Source organism: Mangifera indica, chromosome 7, assembly GCF_011075055.1.
Source record: "Mangifera indica cultivar Alphonso chromosome 7, CATAS_Mindica_2.1, whole genome shotgun sequence".
In the NCBI taxonomy this organism is placed as follows: Eukaryota; Viridiplantae; Streptophyta; class Magnoliopsida; order Sapindales; family Anacardiaceae; genus Mangifera; species Mangifera indica.
Window position 1 is genome coordinate 20130616 of NC_058143.1, and position 19968 is coordinate 20150583.

A 19968-nucleotide genomic window follows, 5' to 3' on the forward strand; every position below is an offset into this window, starting at 1 on the left:
TGTTTTTATTAAAAGTTATAAAGTTTATTACTTTTTACCCTTTTAGATTTTAGAAACTAATATTTCACATTTATTTAAAGTTTTTAAACTTTAAAAAGTAACATTTTCATCCCCAAACATAAGGTTTTCATATTTTTCAAAATGTAGCTACCCCCCATAACTTTCAAAAATAGCAGTTTCACCTTTATTCTTCAATTCATCTTTTGATATCGTCTCTGATCTCCTCCTTCTCCTGATGCGACGATGGTGATGTGATGAAGAGATCTTCATCTCCTCATCGCATAGTGCGATGAAGAGATCTTTGTCTCTTTGTCGCACAATGCAACAAAGAAATAAAGATCTTTCATTGCTCCACCCAAACGACGAAGAATAACGCTTCATCTTTTTTCATCGCTCGTCGTGTCATCCTTCGTCTGTTCTTCTAAATCTGGACGACAATCATCCTTTGTAGTCAGAGATGGGAGATCGGTAGAATGCGTCAACCATCGATGGTGATCGGAGAAATTAGGGATGAAATCTAAACTTTTCAAACTTTGAGGATGGGTTGAGGTGTTAGTTTTTAAAACCTAGAGGGGGAAATAGTGAATTTTTAAAGTTTTAAAGTTTATAGATAAAATGACAATTTTATCCATATCCTTAACTGAAAATTTGGACAGCAGTTTGATCATGGGTAGTAGTTTTGGGTTTTCAGTGGGTGTGAGAGTTTGCAATTGGGCTAAAAGTTAGGTGGGAAATAGTCCTTTTCCCAACGGCAAATCATATTGCTTGTCATTTTTATCTGCCCCATTGAGCTAGTTGAATTGTTTTCAAATGACTCACTTTTAAATTGGAATCAATTTGAATTGAACCAAATTCTAATTCAACCCAGATCAAATCTAACCCAAATTGTAGAGGGACCTAAAATTGTGAATAAATTCGTGTACATGCAAAAGGGGAGGTTAAACCTCAATTTATAGTTTTTAGTAATTCAGAACCCCTTCACTAAGCCAATACTTAACCCAAATCTGGAAACGTTGTTAACAGGGTAACACCGTTGTTACATAAGAAAGAAACGTTGTTTGTTCTTTGAAATGGATTTGATTTTAAAGAACTTCAGAGGTCGAGGAACAAGTCCCCATTCCCACTGTTACTAATAATGAAAATGGCTAAAAGTCGATAGAGAAGAAAGCCTTTTTGTTTGTTTGTTTTCATCTACAAATATACTTAGCATCTACAATTACAAAGTGCAAACGACTACTTACAATAATAGGCTATTACTCACAATTTACATTATTATAGCACACATTATTTGGGGAAGTAAGTTTGCAAGATGATTGCCTTCACAAGAACCCACTTGCAATTGGGTCCAAATATTTATAGCAGATTCCAGCACGTATAAAGCTCAACCTTTGAAAATTATTGGAGATGTCTCCATTTATGCGCATGTAAACACAATCAGAAGGCTGGTCTTGTCTTTGTATATCAACCCTACTTACTTGTTTTCACCGTGCTTCGCCATCTTTGCAGCCAGTTGCACCAGCACTATCGGAATGCAATGGCTGCACATTGATTTGTACAATAACTTTGGAGTTCTGTCTACTTGATGTGGTAGCATAAAATTGATGTTCAGGAAGCACAAGGCCCATCAGCTCAAATCAAAGCCAGCTTCTGCATTTATGGCATATAGTAGTTTTGTCACCATTTGCTCTTTGCTGCATAACAGACATTTGACACGGGAAATATGAGTCTTCAAAAGCTTATTTTGGAAAGATGGAAAAGAGAAATTAACATGAACAAGCCACAGAGAACACAGAAGATATCACTGTGTTGTTGTCTAACAGCGACACAAGCTACTGCTCAACAATAACAAGAAAGTCAGAAATATGAACTAAATGAGCCACAGCTAAATTCATTCTGAGTACTAAATTATGCCCCTAATTAGGGTCTGTGTTAGAGCCAAGGATTTAGATGACCTGCAGAAGAAGGGAATAGAAACACTGGTAGCACACAAGGGCAGTCATGAAAGCATGAACAGTTTTCGGCAGTTATGAAAACATGGCAACATGGAAAGAATATGAGTGAGATTAAAGTAAGCGAAAAGGAAATATGGAACATGGCAAAAACATACACAGATAATTATAGAATGAGCAAGCATAAAAATGATAGAGGAAAGAAGAGAGAAGAAAATTAGGTTTTGTTTAGTCAGCCTTTGACTGATTGAGAGAGAGAACTAGCCTCTCGAAAGCTAGTTGAAGTAGAGAGAGTTTAGCCTCTTGAATAGCTAGACAAATTTGGGAAATAATATGACCTCTCAAAAGCCAGACCAGAAAGGGAAAATTGTTTATCGTTCATTCTCCTTTTGTTGCTATTTTGTGTGTAAAGGAATAGCACTCTTATACATTGTAAAATTGGTTGAATTATTGCATATGCATTGTCTATTCTCACTTATTTCTACTGTTAATCTCTTCTTCCAAAAATTTATTTGCTTCTTATTTGTTGGTACCTAACAATTTAGTATTAGTTGTTTGTAGAGTTTGTTGGGATCCTAACAGTTTGCGATGTCACAAACATCAAAGCTCATGTCATTCAGCTCTAACTTTGCTTATACATTTACACTTCACTAATGGTAATGTGCCTTCTTCCAGGATAGTTCAGAAACTTTTAAAGAAATCTTGCTTTGTCCAGTCAAAGTATGGTAAGATGGTACAAACCTCCTGTATGGGGGAAGCTTTAGAAGATTCATACAGGTAGCTGATGTTGGTAAGCGGTCAAGAGCTTCTTCAGAAGCATCACCTGCAGCTCTGCATGAATGTTACTTTCAATTATCAGTATAGCGAAAAAGTCAAGTCAAGAACTTTCATCCACTAAACTACTAACAAATATCTTGTGCCTTGTCACATTATTTGAAATAAACTTTACCTTTGTATGCAAAATAAAGGTTCAAGATACCTAAATCCCAGAAGCGGTCCTCGAGAACAGCCAGTCACAAACCTAGAGTACAAAACCTCTCGTCAGTATCCTTTCTTAGTGTACATTATCTTCTGAAATTAAATTAGCCACAAATATCTATGGAGCCAAAATAAAAATGGATAGACAAAAAGGCCAAGACAGTTAATGCAACTCACTTCAAAAATTTCTTCTGGTTTTCCAATGAAAAGCTTTTGAGAACTTGCCAAAACATCTCAATGACATAGTGTTCCTGTCAAAAAATAATATGAACAAAAAAATTCATTCGCAGTGCAAAAATAATATGAACAAAAAAATTCAATCGCAGTGCAAATACAGTTAGTGGCCATCACATTAGCATACCATGTAAGAAATTTGTAAGAGTTATCTCCCTTCCCCATCAGAGTAAAACAAAGAATATTCAAAGCCCATTGTAACTCATAATGAGAATTCAGTATTCACTTCATTCATAAATCCAGTTGTCCAGTTACCAGTCAGAAGTGGCAGCAAAATTTAAAGTTTTCATTACAGTACATATCACTGAGGCAAAGCACGTTTTGCCCCATTTTAAAAATATAAAGAAAGTGTACATTAGGATCAAAATATTTGAAGTCACCGCAACCCATTTGAAAAAGCACGCATTCAATAATGAATAAAATGACATGGTGTCTTCAGGCCTTTAATTTAAGGCTTTAATGAGGTGGGTAGAAGGTACATCTAAGACTTAAGTTGCTGAAGGGGAGAGAAAAAATCTCATGGCCGATTGCAGGTGATGAGGCATACATCTGAAAGATGTTCAATAATGAAAACAGTAATAATATAGTAAAACATTTCCAATTGCACCCTGTACCAATCAAAAAACAGACAAGTAGAAACACTTACACCATGATAGCCACCAGCATAATTGGTGTGCTGTCTTAGGTCATCAAAATCCAAGCTGTCAAGTGAACCTGATACTAGAAGCTGTAAACAGACAAACACATCAAAAAAATGGAATTTTACAAAACGAAGCTGCAGAATCCCTTTTTCTCTAAGGAGATATTCTAGAATTCATTTTCTCGTTTCTAGGATTGAATTGGATTTTATTATTTTTTTTCCTTTTTTTCTTTCTCTAATTATTTCTTTCCTTTTTCTTTCTTTCATTATCATTTGTTTCTCAGTTAAATTTATTGTAATCATGTGTAAATATTGTAATTGATTTTTTTCGCATTATGAAATAAGAAAACAATTATTTCCTTCTTTACAAGCAAATGATAAACATTTCAACCAAGAATTGCTAGTTTACATTAAGAGAGTGTTACTGCTGAGATTTAAAAACATTAAGAATAATTCAACAAACTTAAAGATAGCAACCACAACTTCAAAAGGAGTCCAGAATCCACAGTAATTACGGATTAATTACTTTATATAAATCAATTCAAAAAATGGAATTGCAGAAGCACAATAATTGCAAATGCTAAAAATATGCCACACCTGAAGTTCGTGCTCATTAAACATATCAATCCAATCTTTCTGTATAAGCTGCTGGAAACCCCTCAAGAAATGAGAACTCTGTTGACGTATCTGAAAGAGATACAATTACATGTTATCATCATTGCAGAAATGTAATTCAAGATGCAATATGACTGACTGAAAGCGGGTTACATACCTGAAAATTCAAGCGGTGATTGGAGATGAGATGAATGAAAGTAATCACATTCTCATTAGTAACATGATATTTCTCCCTCCTGGAAGTAGCTCTTCCTCTGTTTGCTCTCCATATTCATTATTTACAATAACAAAGTAGAGTTCTAACTCTGAAATGTCACCTTCAAAATGCTGTAGATCATAGCAATAAGATAGAAAAGAAAAGTGAGAACCACAATAATATGATAAGTGCCAATGGAGGACAAAATGTCTATGAACAAAAGCATTCATTTTTTTTTAATTTACTGATGAAAACTAAAACCCAACCCTCCACTCAACCACCTGAACCCAGAGAAAATTGATGCACATTGAGATAAGTTGAAAGAAAGAAACAAAACTCCCAACCATAGGGTATGATTGGACTATTTTCAAATGGTTCCAAAATTAAAAAAAAAATAAAATCTAGGCTCCGGTCCTATATTGATCTAAATACTAAAGGAAACATAGTTCCAATTTGAATCAAATAGCCAAAAGCACAAGTTAAAACCAACAATGTAAATTGTATAAAAAAAGATATAAGTATCACCTTCAAGAAAATAAGGTGGCGATACAATTCAGGGTCCAATGAGGGCAAGTCATTCAAATAGTTGTACCTAGAAACCAAAGGAACACATTAGTAATAAAAAATCGCAATGAAGGTGTCAAATATGTCATTCAAGTGTTACACAACATTATTGGCATGCTCGTTATACATATGATTGTACTACCATCTCTTGATTCTTTATTTTTATTTTCTCAAAGAATATCTCTTCGTTTATAAAGATACAAACTGTGGTTAATGACACAAACCAACACAGAAACCAGAATCAAGAGCATTAATGAAGGCAGAGCAGGTCAGCAGGGATCACATTTATTTAACCACTCTTGGTGTTCCCCATGAACAAACATTTAAAATGCAGGAATTATTAAACCCAGAGGCCTTTGATTTATTAACTCACATGCAATACCCTCAGTCTACAACTATCAGCTATGCGTATAACTTCACTTCATTTACAGATAATCAAGATGATATGTCTTACAATTTCTTCAGTACAGATAACCACAGCTAGGGCAGATATGACCAAGTAATCACTGTAATCTAATGCCTGCTAGAAAACACAGATCCTTGCCTAACATTACAATGTCTATATATATAGCTAAATATTTTAACACTACAAAATGCACCAAGCATTTGCCAACACCACAGCCAAAAATTTGTTTGTTCAATTAGAACAATTTTCCCAACAGTTTATAGTGGCTATAGTCATACAAAACCTTACTTTTGTTTTAACTTGCTCAAGAAGAAAGTTGCAAATGGTATATCAACAAGGATCCCTTCAAACATGGCCTGCAAGAAGAAAAGCAACAAGCTATCCCATCAAAAGCACAAAAGATGATATTCAGATGGCAAGTTGAGACAATAAAAAAGATAAATAAATAAATTCACTCAACATGTGCATGTTCAGAAACGCAAGTACAAAAATAAATTGACTATGAAGCAAATTTTACATATGCACGTGTAGATTCCAATAACAAAGGTAATAAAAAACTGGGCCACAATAAAGATTGTAGCAAATGGGAGAGGTAACAAGGAAAGCAAGAGCTCTCCAGGGGAAGTGCAAAAAGGAGAGTAGAAAAAAAAAATAACAACAATTGCAATATAGCTCAAATTCAGGATTTATTAGTGGATAACTTTCCAAAAACCAAAAAAACTTCATCAAAATATGATGCCAACTCACACAATAAGTACTTTTACAGCAGAAGCAATTGCTCTCAAATACTTTGCCAAGAATCCTCAAACACGAGTTCATAAAAGCTTAATATTATTGCACATACCAGAATAAGCAGTATTTCCCTTATGAATGAAATATTTACCATGTGTACCTTTTAAAATTCAATTGTCACTAGAATGAATCTGACAGCAAACACTAAATAAAAAAAAGCCTCCATCCTTCAGTCTTCTATTACTATCAGGTTGAAATCTCAGACTAAGAAAAGACTAGATGGTTGGTATATAGCAAGTGTGCTCCAGCATTGCAGAAAACTGAATATGGTCACATTCAACACCTATTGGATATAGCTCTTCTTGAGATCCTTATATGAATCATGCCCTCTGTGGATTGCTTGCCTACTGTTCATAATTTATTTTATAAACCATAGGTATTCTCTATGTTTCTTCTCAAAAGAATAAAAATAGAATAATGCGCTCCTTGATTTGTACAAAGATAAAATGATAAAGCATCAAATCATAGCAGGGTGATGCTCTTCAACTTCAACCAGAAACACGCAATGCACTTGAACAAAAAGATCAGATAGTAAGATATCAAATCTTACCTTCCCAAGAAGAGTTCCAAGAAAATGAAAAAACTGGAGGTGCTGCTCATGTATCATTCCTGATCCAGGATTTGGGTAGAGTAGGTGATCAGCTGTTTCCTAGATATACCATAACAGCAGAAAGCCAATATAACATGAGGTACAGGCACACTATAAGCATGCAAATCAGTATAAGATTGGTAAATTGGGATGTATTATCACTAAATAATAAGAAAGATCCCACGTTTTAATATGAAATTATAAGCCCAAGCTTTTTATCTTTAACCTAAATCATTCAAAAAATAATGACAATAGAAGCATATACAATACATACTGAAAGATAGGATTATGAAAACACCACCCTATAATAAGCTTATCCGACTATCCAAAGACCTAAATAGTTTCAGGAGTCAACTAGCAGAGTTTATATCAGAACATATAGAATTGGATGTATTTGTTTGTTGAAGAGAGAGACCTTGAATAACCCATACTGCACATCAAAAGCTGCACGAGTTATATTCTCCATAAAGTCTTTGAAAATTCCACCGCCATCAATACCAGCCTCCTCAACACCAAGTTCATTAACAAATGTTACACGAACCTGCAGTGAACATCAAAAGAGAGGGAAAAAAATTTCAGGTAAAAGATAAAAAGATGTACTTACTTCTACAAAACCCCAAGAGAGCAAAGAAATGTTTATAGACATACTGCTGCTCGGAGATCCTCTTCAGACAATGCACTCATCTGACTATAAGCATCTTCCAGAATACGATCCCTGCGGATTCTGAAGCGATTTCTTGTAAAAACACCATGAGAGCCATGCCTTTGCCTAACAGCTGCTAACTGGGACTGGTAAATAGAATTATAAATTAGTTGCAATCAAGTTCAGAAAAAACAGCAAAGAGAATTTCAACATGTTCAATTAAGTACCCCAAGAAAAAGGATATTCCATTAAAATATTTGGATAGTAAAAGCAAAATTTGATCATCACTAACATGAAATATTTTGACCCTGCTTGTAAATGGAATCAAGAAAGGAGCTTGCTTCAATATTTCAGAAGCTCTGGTACCTTCTGTTACAGCCTGGAAATATAATGATGTTATAGCAAGCAACAAGGACACTTTTAGTTCTGTAACCTAAACATGCAATTGAGGAAGCGATCACCTGAGAGATGAAAATGTCATTGACACCATCAGCATGGAAGTCACTTGGAGGTGTAAACTGTTGTCTATTGTTCCAATCTAGCAACTACAGAAATAATTGGATGTTAAATTAGATGAAGAAACCAGACAGAAAACATCAATCAATTAACAAGCATCTGGAAATCTCCATTCACAGAGAAGACCACCAGCAATAGCACAAAAAACATAATTGAAACAGCATGCAAAATCACAAAATATGTGATTTTACAAGGGCAGAATGAATTCACTGAACAATACCCTAAAACTCAACAACTCATGTTTGCTATGTACCTGTGAAAGGACCTCAGAGGCCACAATGCTGACCCTGTGTTGAATGACTTCATATGGTAACTTTTTAAGAGCAGAGGGGTTGGAGACAGATCTTCCTACATTAGTGTGCGATGTAGGATTCACCCATAAGAGCTGCCATAAGGCCTGCATAAAGAATCAAAACACCATCAATTGGACTGTATTCGGTATTGCCAAAGACCACATACGTGCAAATAGCTGGCCTCTACAAGTAAATGGTTGCCAGCCCATGCTAATGACAATAAATTTTAGTACTACACATTAGCTGCAAACAACCAATGCCAGCATTTGGTTTAAGGACACTTAACATACCCTTCAAAAATCTAACAATATCATGCAATTTAAGATGTCTTCCATGAAAAAAAATTTATGGAATGCTTAGCATCTCCTTTCGCAGATACTTAGCTATAAATTTATCCCCAAACCATACCTCTCTCAAAATGATAATTAGATGTCTGATATCCTTCAATGACAATGGTTTCTCCTGCTCATAGAACTCCTCATTATCAACTATCATCAGCATGTGCCTGATCAACCAAAACATTATTAGATTAATTATATCTACCCAACACAAACAAATTCAAAATTTTTCATTAAGTTATAGCAACAACAATTCATATCATAGAAGAACCACGTATAGAGAAAAACAGAAATTGAACAAAGTAGTAGTCTCACTTGTACACTGGACAAAAAACAGCCAGAGGTACTAGCCAACCAGGTGCATCTCCTGAGGGATACGCCAAGGGTGGCCACTTTTTTATCTGATGACACCGCTTCATATAATTCCAAAGTAAAGAAACAAGTTCAGTTCTGTAAGCCAGGACAGTCATAATTCGCTCCAAAGGTAAAGTGTTGAAGGTGACATGCAAAAATGCACAAGAAGCACCAACAGCAGCCACCTCTTTATCATCTGGTCCTTCATCATGTGAACCAGATACCAACAGCATCCCTTTGAATAATACATTTGTCTGCTCCAAACAGAAGAAAATCATGAATTGTGCTTTGACATTTTGGAAATATACCTTTCACATCAAACAAGAATGTTTTAGACAGCATACCAATTGCAAAAGAAAACGTGAATCTATGGCATTGGTTATCTGCTGCTCCAAATCCCTATTCAAAACTATTTCCGTCAATTCATCACCAGAAATCATATCATCCTCACTGACTGAGGAACCTGAAGCAGAATAGCCACATGAATACATTTCATTCAAGCAGTTCACAAGAAAATTGAGACAAAAGTCTAAAACAAGTAATCAAGTACATCAAATGGTATAATACATAACCAAATGAAACAAGGAAAACAAATCAGTGAAATTAAAAAATCATATCATCATAAAACGTGGTGATGCATACTCTCTTTGCCCGATGACTTTATAGAAGGAAGTGCCTCCATCAAGATTGTTGTAACAGCAGCAAGATCAATTGCCTGTTAAATTCAAACAATTGAAGATTAGATTTCTGATTAAACCACGGCAAGAAAAACAAGTATAGTGAGGAGATAGAATGACAAAAAAACATTGTCTCACAATCCAATAAAGAAGAAGAAGAAACATCCATTAGTAGACATGCCAATAGACCGCACCAGCCCATGGGCTAAAACAAAATTGTGGGTCGTGTCGGGGCCTGAAGGAATGGCCTGTGGGCGGGTCTAGCACGGCCCGCAAAAATAAAAAAATTAAAGTATATAAAAATTTGATTTTTGGCTAGCTGGCCAGCCCACGGAGGCACTGCTCAAGAGACCATGGGCCATGCCTCAAACCTTGCTTTTTGACAGGCCGGCACAGCTCATAAGGCCCACAATTTCGTGGGCCTTGGCCCAACACAACCTGTGAGCCTAGTGAGCCGCACCAAATAAGGCACAGCACAACCCGACCAATGAACATGTCTATCCATTGAAATAAATCTCATTCAAGGGCAGTGGAGAGTAGAAGCTTATAAATTATGCACTAATGTAAACACTGATAGCAGATAAAGGATTATGGTTAAATCTCTTTCAAGGGCAGTGAAAGTAGAAGCTTATAAATTATGCACTAATGTAAACGCTGATAGCAGATAAAGGATTATGTTTAACTACGGTACTTTAGGGCTGGATTCGAGCCGAGCCGAGCTCGGCTCGGTTCATATATGAGCAGCTCGAGTTTGAGCTCGAGCTCGAGCTCAACTGAGCTCGGCTAAGGCTGGCTCGAGTTCGGCTCGGCTCATTTTTCGTTATCAAAACGACATCGTTTTTAATATATATTGGTTAAAACAACGTCGTTTTATATAAAAAAATTTAATAAAAAATCTGTCGAGCCAGCTCGAGCTCGATCAAGCTATCGAACTCGGCCAAGCCCGGCTCGTTTCGGGCTCGACCAAGCCGAGCTCCAGCTGGCTCGGCGCGAGTCCAGCCCTACGGTACTTGAGCATCATCAGTAAGCCCAATGTTTTTCGAAATGTAAAGCAACGAAACTCCAACACAAGAAAAATAAAACTAACATTACAAAAGGCATAAATTATGGTTATAATGAAGATAGAAATGTAAACTAAAGAGGAAAGTAACGGTAAGCGCACTCTGACAAACACATCTTACATATGTCATGCTACGTATATGTTACATCTGAAATATAATTAAAGCACCTATAGAACACGAAATACAATATTCAATCTAACCAAAAAGGTTAAATTTGAAGCTTATGAGCACAACATGACTATATTCATCTAACAAAGTATAACAAGGTAACAGTTATGAATATAAGAAAATAGGGCAGTCTACTAAACTAAAATCTAAATTGATGACTTACCGTTTCGAATGAACAGTCAGGCTGAGATAAAGCAACTCCTGCAGTTTCCAATATGTTGCCAAGAAGACACGCATATCCAGGTAACTCAATTGAATTATCATTTGGAAGTACATTAGCATGATTTTGCACACACAATGCCATCTGATGTACATAATGTTCACTCATTCCACCAGTTGCAAAAACCTAAATAGCAAAAGATCACACCTATTACAAATGGACAAACCTTCATAATAATGAAAGACAACAGTACTGAAATATAAAATTGACAATGGATGAAGTTAACTTGATGTCTCTGTGGCATAGCCAAAAAGACATTGGCAAAATGTGCAACTTGTTTAACTAACAGATATTAAAAGAAAGCACATATAGTAAACTTCAAAAGAATAGCTCCCAGCCTAATCGAATGCTTCATTACACCACTGTTTAGATTCTCAAATAACCTTAAAAAGATATATTATACTTAGAAAGGATGCGTTGGAGGAAATTTTACCTCTTTTAGGTGGGGGAAAAGATGCCATAAGAATGGTATCGTGAGAATCTGCGAAGAGAAACTCCACCGTGGATCAATATCTGGGCAAATACATGGACTTCGACCAATGTGAGGAACCATAAGGATCAGCGCATGCTCCAATGAAAAATTTTTAGAACTGAGAGCGAAAGTCATTGTACTTTCCTGTATCACACAAATATTTGAACAAAAAGCTTGAGAGTCGAAGCACTAGCAAGTAAAGGCAATGTACCAAGTGCTTAATTTATGTTTAATTTGTGTTTGTAGGATCTGATGAAAATGAATACCTTCACCGTATGAACAAGATCCCTAAGCAGAGTAAACGCATTCCTTTGCAAGAGATAACCAACTATCTTACAAACCCATGGAAGTTTAGGATCAATCAACAAAACTACTGATTCAAGCAATAGAGTGCCAGAGTCTTCAGGAATCACTAAAAGTTTATCCTTTAGCTGATTTCTGTCCAATGAACGATTAAATAAGCAACCATAGCTTTAAAGTAAAGATAAGGGGAAAAAAAATTTTGAAAATATCTTTTATTAGAAACAAACAAAGCATTATTAGTGCAAAAAGCATAAGAAAAAATGTGGACCAGCAGTCCAACAATAATAACTCAATAAAAGGAAAAGAAGCTTCATCAACTACACAAAAGAACATACTATGATAACCATTCCAGCAGCACAGGCATCAACAGAAACCCAAACAGGGAAGAAAAAAAACCTTCATTGGAAATACATATTTTACTGTAACAAACAACAAACAAACCTAAAGCCTTGGTAATGATATATTGTCAACATTAGCACAAAAAATGGTACAAAATTACTTAATAATTACGTTTCTCCACCAAAGTCTCATTTATTAAACCCCAGTTTGAGAGGCTCATCAAATTTTAGTTCCAAGGAATAAGATTAAGATATCACAAAATCATTCCTAGCCAGTGAAGCTTTTAAATCTCTGAAGACTGTGGTTACTTTACTACATAGTGCAATGCAACCAAAGTTGGAACCATACAAGGTAACATAAAGATGATTGTAGCACAAACGGTGCAGGACAAAGTCAAGAAAAAAAATAACATAGTAATATTTTCAAACAGAGTAAAATCCACAAAAAATATAGCATGCCTCCCAGATATAGTAGCTTAACCATACAGGCTTGGACAATAACTAGCAATCAAATTCATCAAATCTGAATGCAACAACAAATTGGTGATGATATCTAGAATAAAAGATCTAAAGAAAAGGGTTTCCAGCTCACTCGCCTATTCTGATGTACAGCCTGAATACAGACGAATGCGAATTTCTTAACTCTGTAATCTATCAAAGCACACTTGGATGAGTAGTCCATGCCAGCAAAGAGGCCCACAATATTACCTGTGCAGAAATATAATGTTAATAATACAAAACTAAATCCTAAGAACAAAGTGAAATACAGAAACTGAATTAAACAAAACATGCACCCAATTATGGGCGTACTTTCAAACTGGATTATTTGCAGACAAATAGAAATAATTAAGCACGCCTACCTACAATGGGAGTCTATAATTTGTTGTTCTAATTAATATTAATATTTTTTGACTTGACAAGATCATGAAACAAATACGAGAGTTGAAAAATAAAATAGGATAAGAAAGAGGCAGGAGAGCAGGAGAAAAAAAGTATACTTTCAGTTCATAAAAGATATGAACCACAAAAAATTCATAATAAGATGCTTAATAAATAACACTGATCAACATTACCACTATCTTGAACAAAATGCTGAAGTAACCGACATGTTTCCACAAGGACAGTAATATCGTTGGCATTTCGTGCATTAAAGAAAAAGAATAATTGACGGAGGAACCCTGAATCTGGACCAAAACAATTCCTGAAACCACAAAGACAAAATTTGACCAAAAAATCAACAGATAGGTAGACAAAGAGCCCATTCATAAAATGATGAAAACCCCATAATATATACCACACTTGCCACCACATCAAATGTAAGGGTCTACTGTTCTACCTGTCCACATTCTGGAGATAACGCCCAAAGGTTGAATAAAACTGCTCTCGCACCTTGGAATGTTCAATTTCCATAGCTTTCCTCCCTCTGAAGCATTTCTGTAGCTAGTATTTAAGTCAATAATTTGCAATAATGTATGGTGAAAAGTTTTTAATTGCCTCTCCAAAGAAAAGTTTCACTCAGCAAATTATTTAGATCAAATTTCACCAAGAGAAATCAACTTACTGTGATTATCATTAATTCAACTTTTTTTAACTCTTACTATTCAAAATAAGAGGGAAAAATCTTTAATTCACAATGCAAACAAACTTAGCCTTGTAAATATATACCATCTGAAACCTTCCATGTATTCATTCTCCTTTTGAGAATTGCATTTTACAGCATAAATTATTTCTAATTTTCTAAATACCAACACACAATCACTACATTGACCTTACATTTCATATCTTAAAAATAATTACCATGAAAACATCTATCTTCCTAAGGCCTACCAATCACTAACTTCAGCTATAAAATTAACTCACATAATTACACCAAATTCACTAAACGACAACGCAGCATATTGTGTTTAAAACGACAATGTAGGTATTAAACTAGTCACCGAAAGACCACGTACAAACACAAAATCACACTCAAAAGCGATCGAGATTGTTTATTTAAGAGTCCTCATGCAATTGACCTGACCTGAATTTTGATCGCCGCCTGGTTCTGCTTCCGCAAATATAGGCGACGATTACGCTCTAACCTCGTCTGTTCAAGAAGCTTCTGTCTATCCCTCTCCTTGGAACTCCTACCTCCTAAATCGACTCGCTTCCGAGTGGTTGGATCGCCGGAGAAAAACATGTCGTACTAGACAACTCTGGCCAATTGAAACCCTAATTAGCTGAAAACGCACGCGTTTTATTGAAAAACAAGCACTGCTAGAACTGTTATATTCTAGCCCTACAAATAAACAAAATTAAATGATAAATTCACGCGCGTGACACAGGGAGAGTGGGTGAGTGATGTGTTTGGATGGAAAGAAAATTCCGGATGAAAGGAAGGGAAGGATAGGAAAGTTAGGATGATTATTTTCTCGCGCTTTTTCTTCTGGTTGAACCACGGAAAAGGTGAGGAAAAAGCCAAACTGCTAAGCAACCAAAGGGAATTGGTAAATGTGGACTTTCGTGACAATTATTCAAAGTTAACCCCGTTTCATACTATATTTAAAAAATATATATTGATACATTATTATCGATATTTTAAATGACATGATATGCATTATAAATATACATAAATTTGCCCTCAAACATTTCTTTCTTTATCTCTACTAGTAATTAATATTTTCAAATTCTATTATATATTGATCTAGTTGAAGAATCAATTCAAAGTGAAAGGATAGCATAATAGCATAAAGGAATATAATTAAAACTTTGTAAATATACATAAATATAATTATATATATATAATGAATTTGTCTTTGTACAAGCTTGGCAAAAACTAACACGATAATTGTTGTTAGATTTAAAAAATTCTAAAATCTATTAAATAGAAAATTATTATCAATTAAGACAGAAAGAGATTATCATTTTTATTATAAAGATAAATCATTTCAGTTGATAAATAAATATAAACAAATTGGCCTCTCCAATGAAGGTTATCTTGACCAAAATTGAATTTGAAATTTAATTATTTGAATTTAAATTGATATAAATATTTAAGTCCGAATACAACACAAATTAAATTATTTTCAAGTATAATTAAAATATTAGTTCATCCATATTAAATTAATTTTTTTTAATTCAAATCAATCTCAAATTGAATTAACTTTAGACATATTCTCCATAATTGAAAAAAAAAAGAAATGGATCATCATGGAATTTAGTAGAAATCACTTTCAATGTTTGTAGATTATTGTGTTTTATATTATATCGGAATGGGGTCTAGTCAATGAATATCACTTCAATCTAAAGGATCAAGTTTTCATTTGAGTTTAATCTCATTCGAGCTAGTTTGGTTTGACTTAATGTTTGGTTAATTCATATCGAATTGAAATTAAAATTTAAACTCAATATATTTATCGGATAATATTATTTATCTCATATGATGACACTTCATCATTTAATGATATTATTTATCTCATTACTATCAAAAACTTGGGAAAATGACTATTTCCCACCATCTTTTAGCTCATTCTCAAACTTATACTCACGAGAGATCAAAAACTTTTTTTTCCCACCCATGGCCAAACTGTCATCCATTTTTTCAGTTAGGGACAGGAGCAAAATCGTTATTTTATTATTTATATTAAAAAGTTATAAAATTTATTACTTTTCACCCCCCTTAGGTTTTAGAAACTAACATTTCACCTTTACCTAAAGTTTTTAAACTTTGAAAACTAACATTTTCACCCTCAAACCTAGGGTTTCCATATTTTTCAAAGCGCAGTCCCCCCCCATAACTTTCAAAACTAGTAGTTTTATCCCCATTCTTCAACTTCATCTTTCAATGTCGTCATCGACCTCCTCCTTATCCTGGTGCGATAAAGAGATCTTCATCTCCTCGTCGCACGATACGACGAAAAGACAGAGATCTCTTCGTCACTCCACCTAGACGACGAAGGACAACAATTCGTTGCTCGTCGCGTTTGGACGACGTGACGATAAAGCGTCATCCTTCGTTTGTTCTTCCAGATCTGGACGATGCTTTGTCATCCAGATCTGGGCGACGAAAGATCATCCTTTGTAGTCGAAGATGGGAGATTGATCGAATGTGTCGGCTGTCGGTGGTGGCTGGAGAAGGAAGCAAACCCTTGGGGTGAAATCTAAACTTTTTAAACTTTGAGGATGGGTTAGTTATTAGTTTTTAAAACTAGAGGGGGGAAATGGTGAAATTTTAAAGTTTTAAGGTTTTAAATAGCAAAATGATGATTTTGCCCTAACTGGAAAAATGGACAGCAGTTTGGTCATAAGTGGGAAAAAGAGTTTTTGATCTCCTATGGTATAAGTTTGAGAATGGGCTAAAAGATGGGTGGGAAATAGTCGTTTTCCCCAAAAACTTTTTAATGCAATTTTTGACCCAATCAAGTTTGATCATACTATTATGAATTCAAATTAAGGCCAATTTTATTTATATTTTTGTTTAATTTAACTCAAGTTCCATCATAGTTTTCACGGAGGGTTTGCCCGAGAATTAGACTGGTTGCAAAAGAGAAACAAGCAAAGCCCAGTATTGGGTGCAGAACAAAGAGGGGTCTGTCTCTAGTCCATAGCATTCAAAAGGCCCATTGTTCATGAGTGACCCAGCTGAAGGTGAACCGAGCCCATCAATATGAATCAACAAAAATCATGCTGCACCCTACACATTGTTTATCATTTGAAAAATCCATAACTTTGACATTAAATTAAGTAATTAGATGCAAATCCACCTTAAATTTGAATGTCAAAAGAGATTAGGTGTTACTGCAATTCACATTGATCATCTCAGTGTTTCATTCCAATTCAATGAGCGAGAAATCTATAATGAGATTGGATTCTATCTAGATTATTCAAACTTAAATTTTAATTATGACACAATGAGTCAAAGTCAAACTAAGGATTGGGGTCATTTTCATATATAAGTCAAGTTTGATTCATTTGAAGTTGAATTCAAAGTTAAAGTAGTTCTTAATTGAGTTTGAGTCACAACTCCTCAATCTTGAACCGACTCTTTAAGATTTGAATTAATTTTAAGCTGACTTTTTTGAGCTCGACCTAATGTTATTGAGTCGAGTTGAATAGTTTTGTTCTCAAACTCAACTCAATTGGGCATGTATCAAGCTCTAAATAGGAACAACCAACCCTTTATATTTTATTGTTATTCTAACCCTTTGACCCCTAACATCACATTCTCGACTTCATGTCTATTTACTTACAGTTTTAAATTTGTCCTAAGCAAAACTCTCTATTTTGACTTGCTAACCTTCTTTGCTAGTGGCCAAATCCTTTCACTCGAGTCTCATTTCATTATATTTTATTTTTGTAATAAAAATTATATATACTAACAATAAATACTAATTTGTATGCAAATAATGAATATTATTATATGATTTTATAATTTTGAATTGAAAATAAAGTAATATTTAATTACATAACGATACGTTATCATTAATAGTAATCAAAACCGTGGAAAACTTTGTAAGTAACACGTTTGCTATGATTTAGGTAATACTTTAATTATTTGAATTGAGACAAATATGAGTCACCGAAGCAATAAGAAGGAACAAACATAAACAAGGCGCGCATGAATGGTTTTGTCGATGGCTTTATATTTTTAGACTAAGATAGCTAGGTGTTGAAACTTTAGGTCACTATAAATAAAAAAAATGAGCAAAGCCTTCTTCTTTATATTATAAAAACTATATAATATAATTGTTGTTGGATAATGCCTTGTGGAGTTCACACTGAGATGGGCTGGGTGATTGATTTACCATAATAATCAAATTATAATGCAGGGACTTTAACCAGCAATATGTCTCAAAAGCCTCTGTGAAAAGAACAAAAAAGAGAATATGTTTCAGCTTCCTGAAACTTGAAAGTCTTAGAAAATGTAGAATGTTTCCTGCTGCCATTGATGCAGGTGTAGGTGCATGCACGCATTGATCGACTTGTTTGTACGACGAGGCTTTGTTTAGGGTTCTTAATTCTTTTTTAATCACCTTTTTGTAATTGTTTATCGATAACAAAAGTAATAAAGGAGAGCAAACTTAGATGAGGATTGATGTGTGATGAGAGTTTTTCCTTTTAAAAAATATATACGCCAATTTGATTAAAGAAGTATGTAGTCATTACAGAGCCAACAACAATTAGTAGAGTAAATAGCATGTAACGAATAAACATTTCGTATACGTGTGGACTCAAAATACAAATAAAAATTATTTTGCTCGAAAACAATGGGAATAATGACTGTTTTATTATTGTTCAATCAAATCTCATCTTTATCTCATATTTTTACAAGATAACAATTATCTTATAATTTTTACGAAATAGTATAATTAATAAATTTATTTAGATTTCTAAATTAATGTAATAATAATTAAGTATATATGTTAATGTAATTATATTATTATCTCTTCGTATTATCGTATAAATATAAGATTACACAAAAATAAAATGATAATATTTCTTAATCTCATATTATTACTATCAAACATTTTCTCTATATCACTAATAATATAATATTGGACGATAGATTATTTATTTATAACTTGAATTATTTATAAAATCTCATTGTGTTTTTTATTATATGGGAATAATTACACTCCCAATTTCACATACCTCTTATTGAATTTTTTTTTTTTAATCATCAATAGATACATTGTATACATTGATATATAAAATATGCATAATAATAACAAAATGAAGTCAAATTTTTCATCATCGTACTAGCTAGAAGCCCATAAAAAATGTGAAATTTCTTTATTTTCTCTTGACGATCAACGTGGAAAGAAAGGCAAGTGAGCTTGACAAAGAATATTGTGCGTTTCTTTATGGTTGTTATTGACTTTGTGAAGTCATTGTGAGTCCCAACCCAATGATTCAACCTTTGTTTGCTTTTTGGTAAGTCCAATGGTTCAACTTAATTTGTAAGATAAGGATTAACAATTAACCCTAATCAAGTCTAGATGATCAAAACTATATGGAAATTTACTTTGACAAAGAATAGTGTGTTTCTTTTTGGTAATTTATGTTTTGAAAGCCAAACAAGCAAGTGGATCCAAATCTCTATTTCCACAAATCAATTTGAGTGTTTTAAAAATATCTATATTGAAGTTAAAAAATCAAATGGTATATTAGTAAATTAGTCTATTTGAAGTTTTATTAATTTGATAATCAAGTTTCACCAAATGGAGTTTCTTATCAAAAAAATAAAAATCAAATGTATGTATATGTGTAGGAGTAACAATGAAACGAGATAAGGATGTCAAGGAAGGGATAGATATCCTCATCTTTGTCCTTATATGGTGGGCAAACCCTCACCCTTTATAAATATTGCAAAAAATCCTTATCCTTTACCTGTAGAGAATAATCCACTTATAGTTTTTGTCTTCTCTTCATCTCTTTGCTTAAATATTATCGTAGTATAACATTGTGATAAATAATTAAAAGTATGTATAATTTTATAAATTATACTCTTAAAATATGTCTATCTTTGTTAATATTTGTGTCTTTATCGTTATTTTATTTTTATTTGTTTTAAATAATTATTAAAAGATAAAAAGATTTGATATTTTTAATGAAGTTATCATCCCAATATATGTGTTTATCTT

At 33.8% G+C, this 19968-nt stretch overlaps 1 protein-coding gene across 1 annotated transcript; it reads right to left on the reverse strand.

The window, feature by feature from the left end:
* Positions 1-1156: 1156 nt before the first annotated feature.
* Positions 1157-14860, reverse strand: LOC123220836 (E3 ubiquitin-protein ligase UPL6). Its single transcript, XM_044643429.1, is given in 27 exon segments — positions 1157-1691; positions 2691-2780; positions 2899-2970; positions 3105-3178; positions 3808-3888; positions 4399-4488; positions 4574-4638; positions 4641-4743; positions 5138-5204; positions 5871-5938; positions 6925-7023; positions 7379-7504; positions 7612-7752; positions 7899-7985; positions 8068-8151; positions 8376-8519; positions 8824-8920; positions 9069-9361; positions 9452-9570; positions 9750-9822; positions 11177-11359; positions 11667-11849; positions 11972-12143; positions 12943-13054; positions 13420-13547; positions 13683-13780; positions 14367-14860. Coding segments are annotated over 27 exon segments (3075 nt in total). The 5' UTR covers positions 14526-14860; the 3' UTR covers positions 1157-1624.
* Between the last annotated feature and the right edge of the window lie 5108 nt (positions 14861-19968).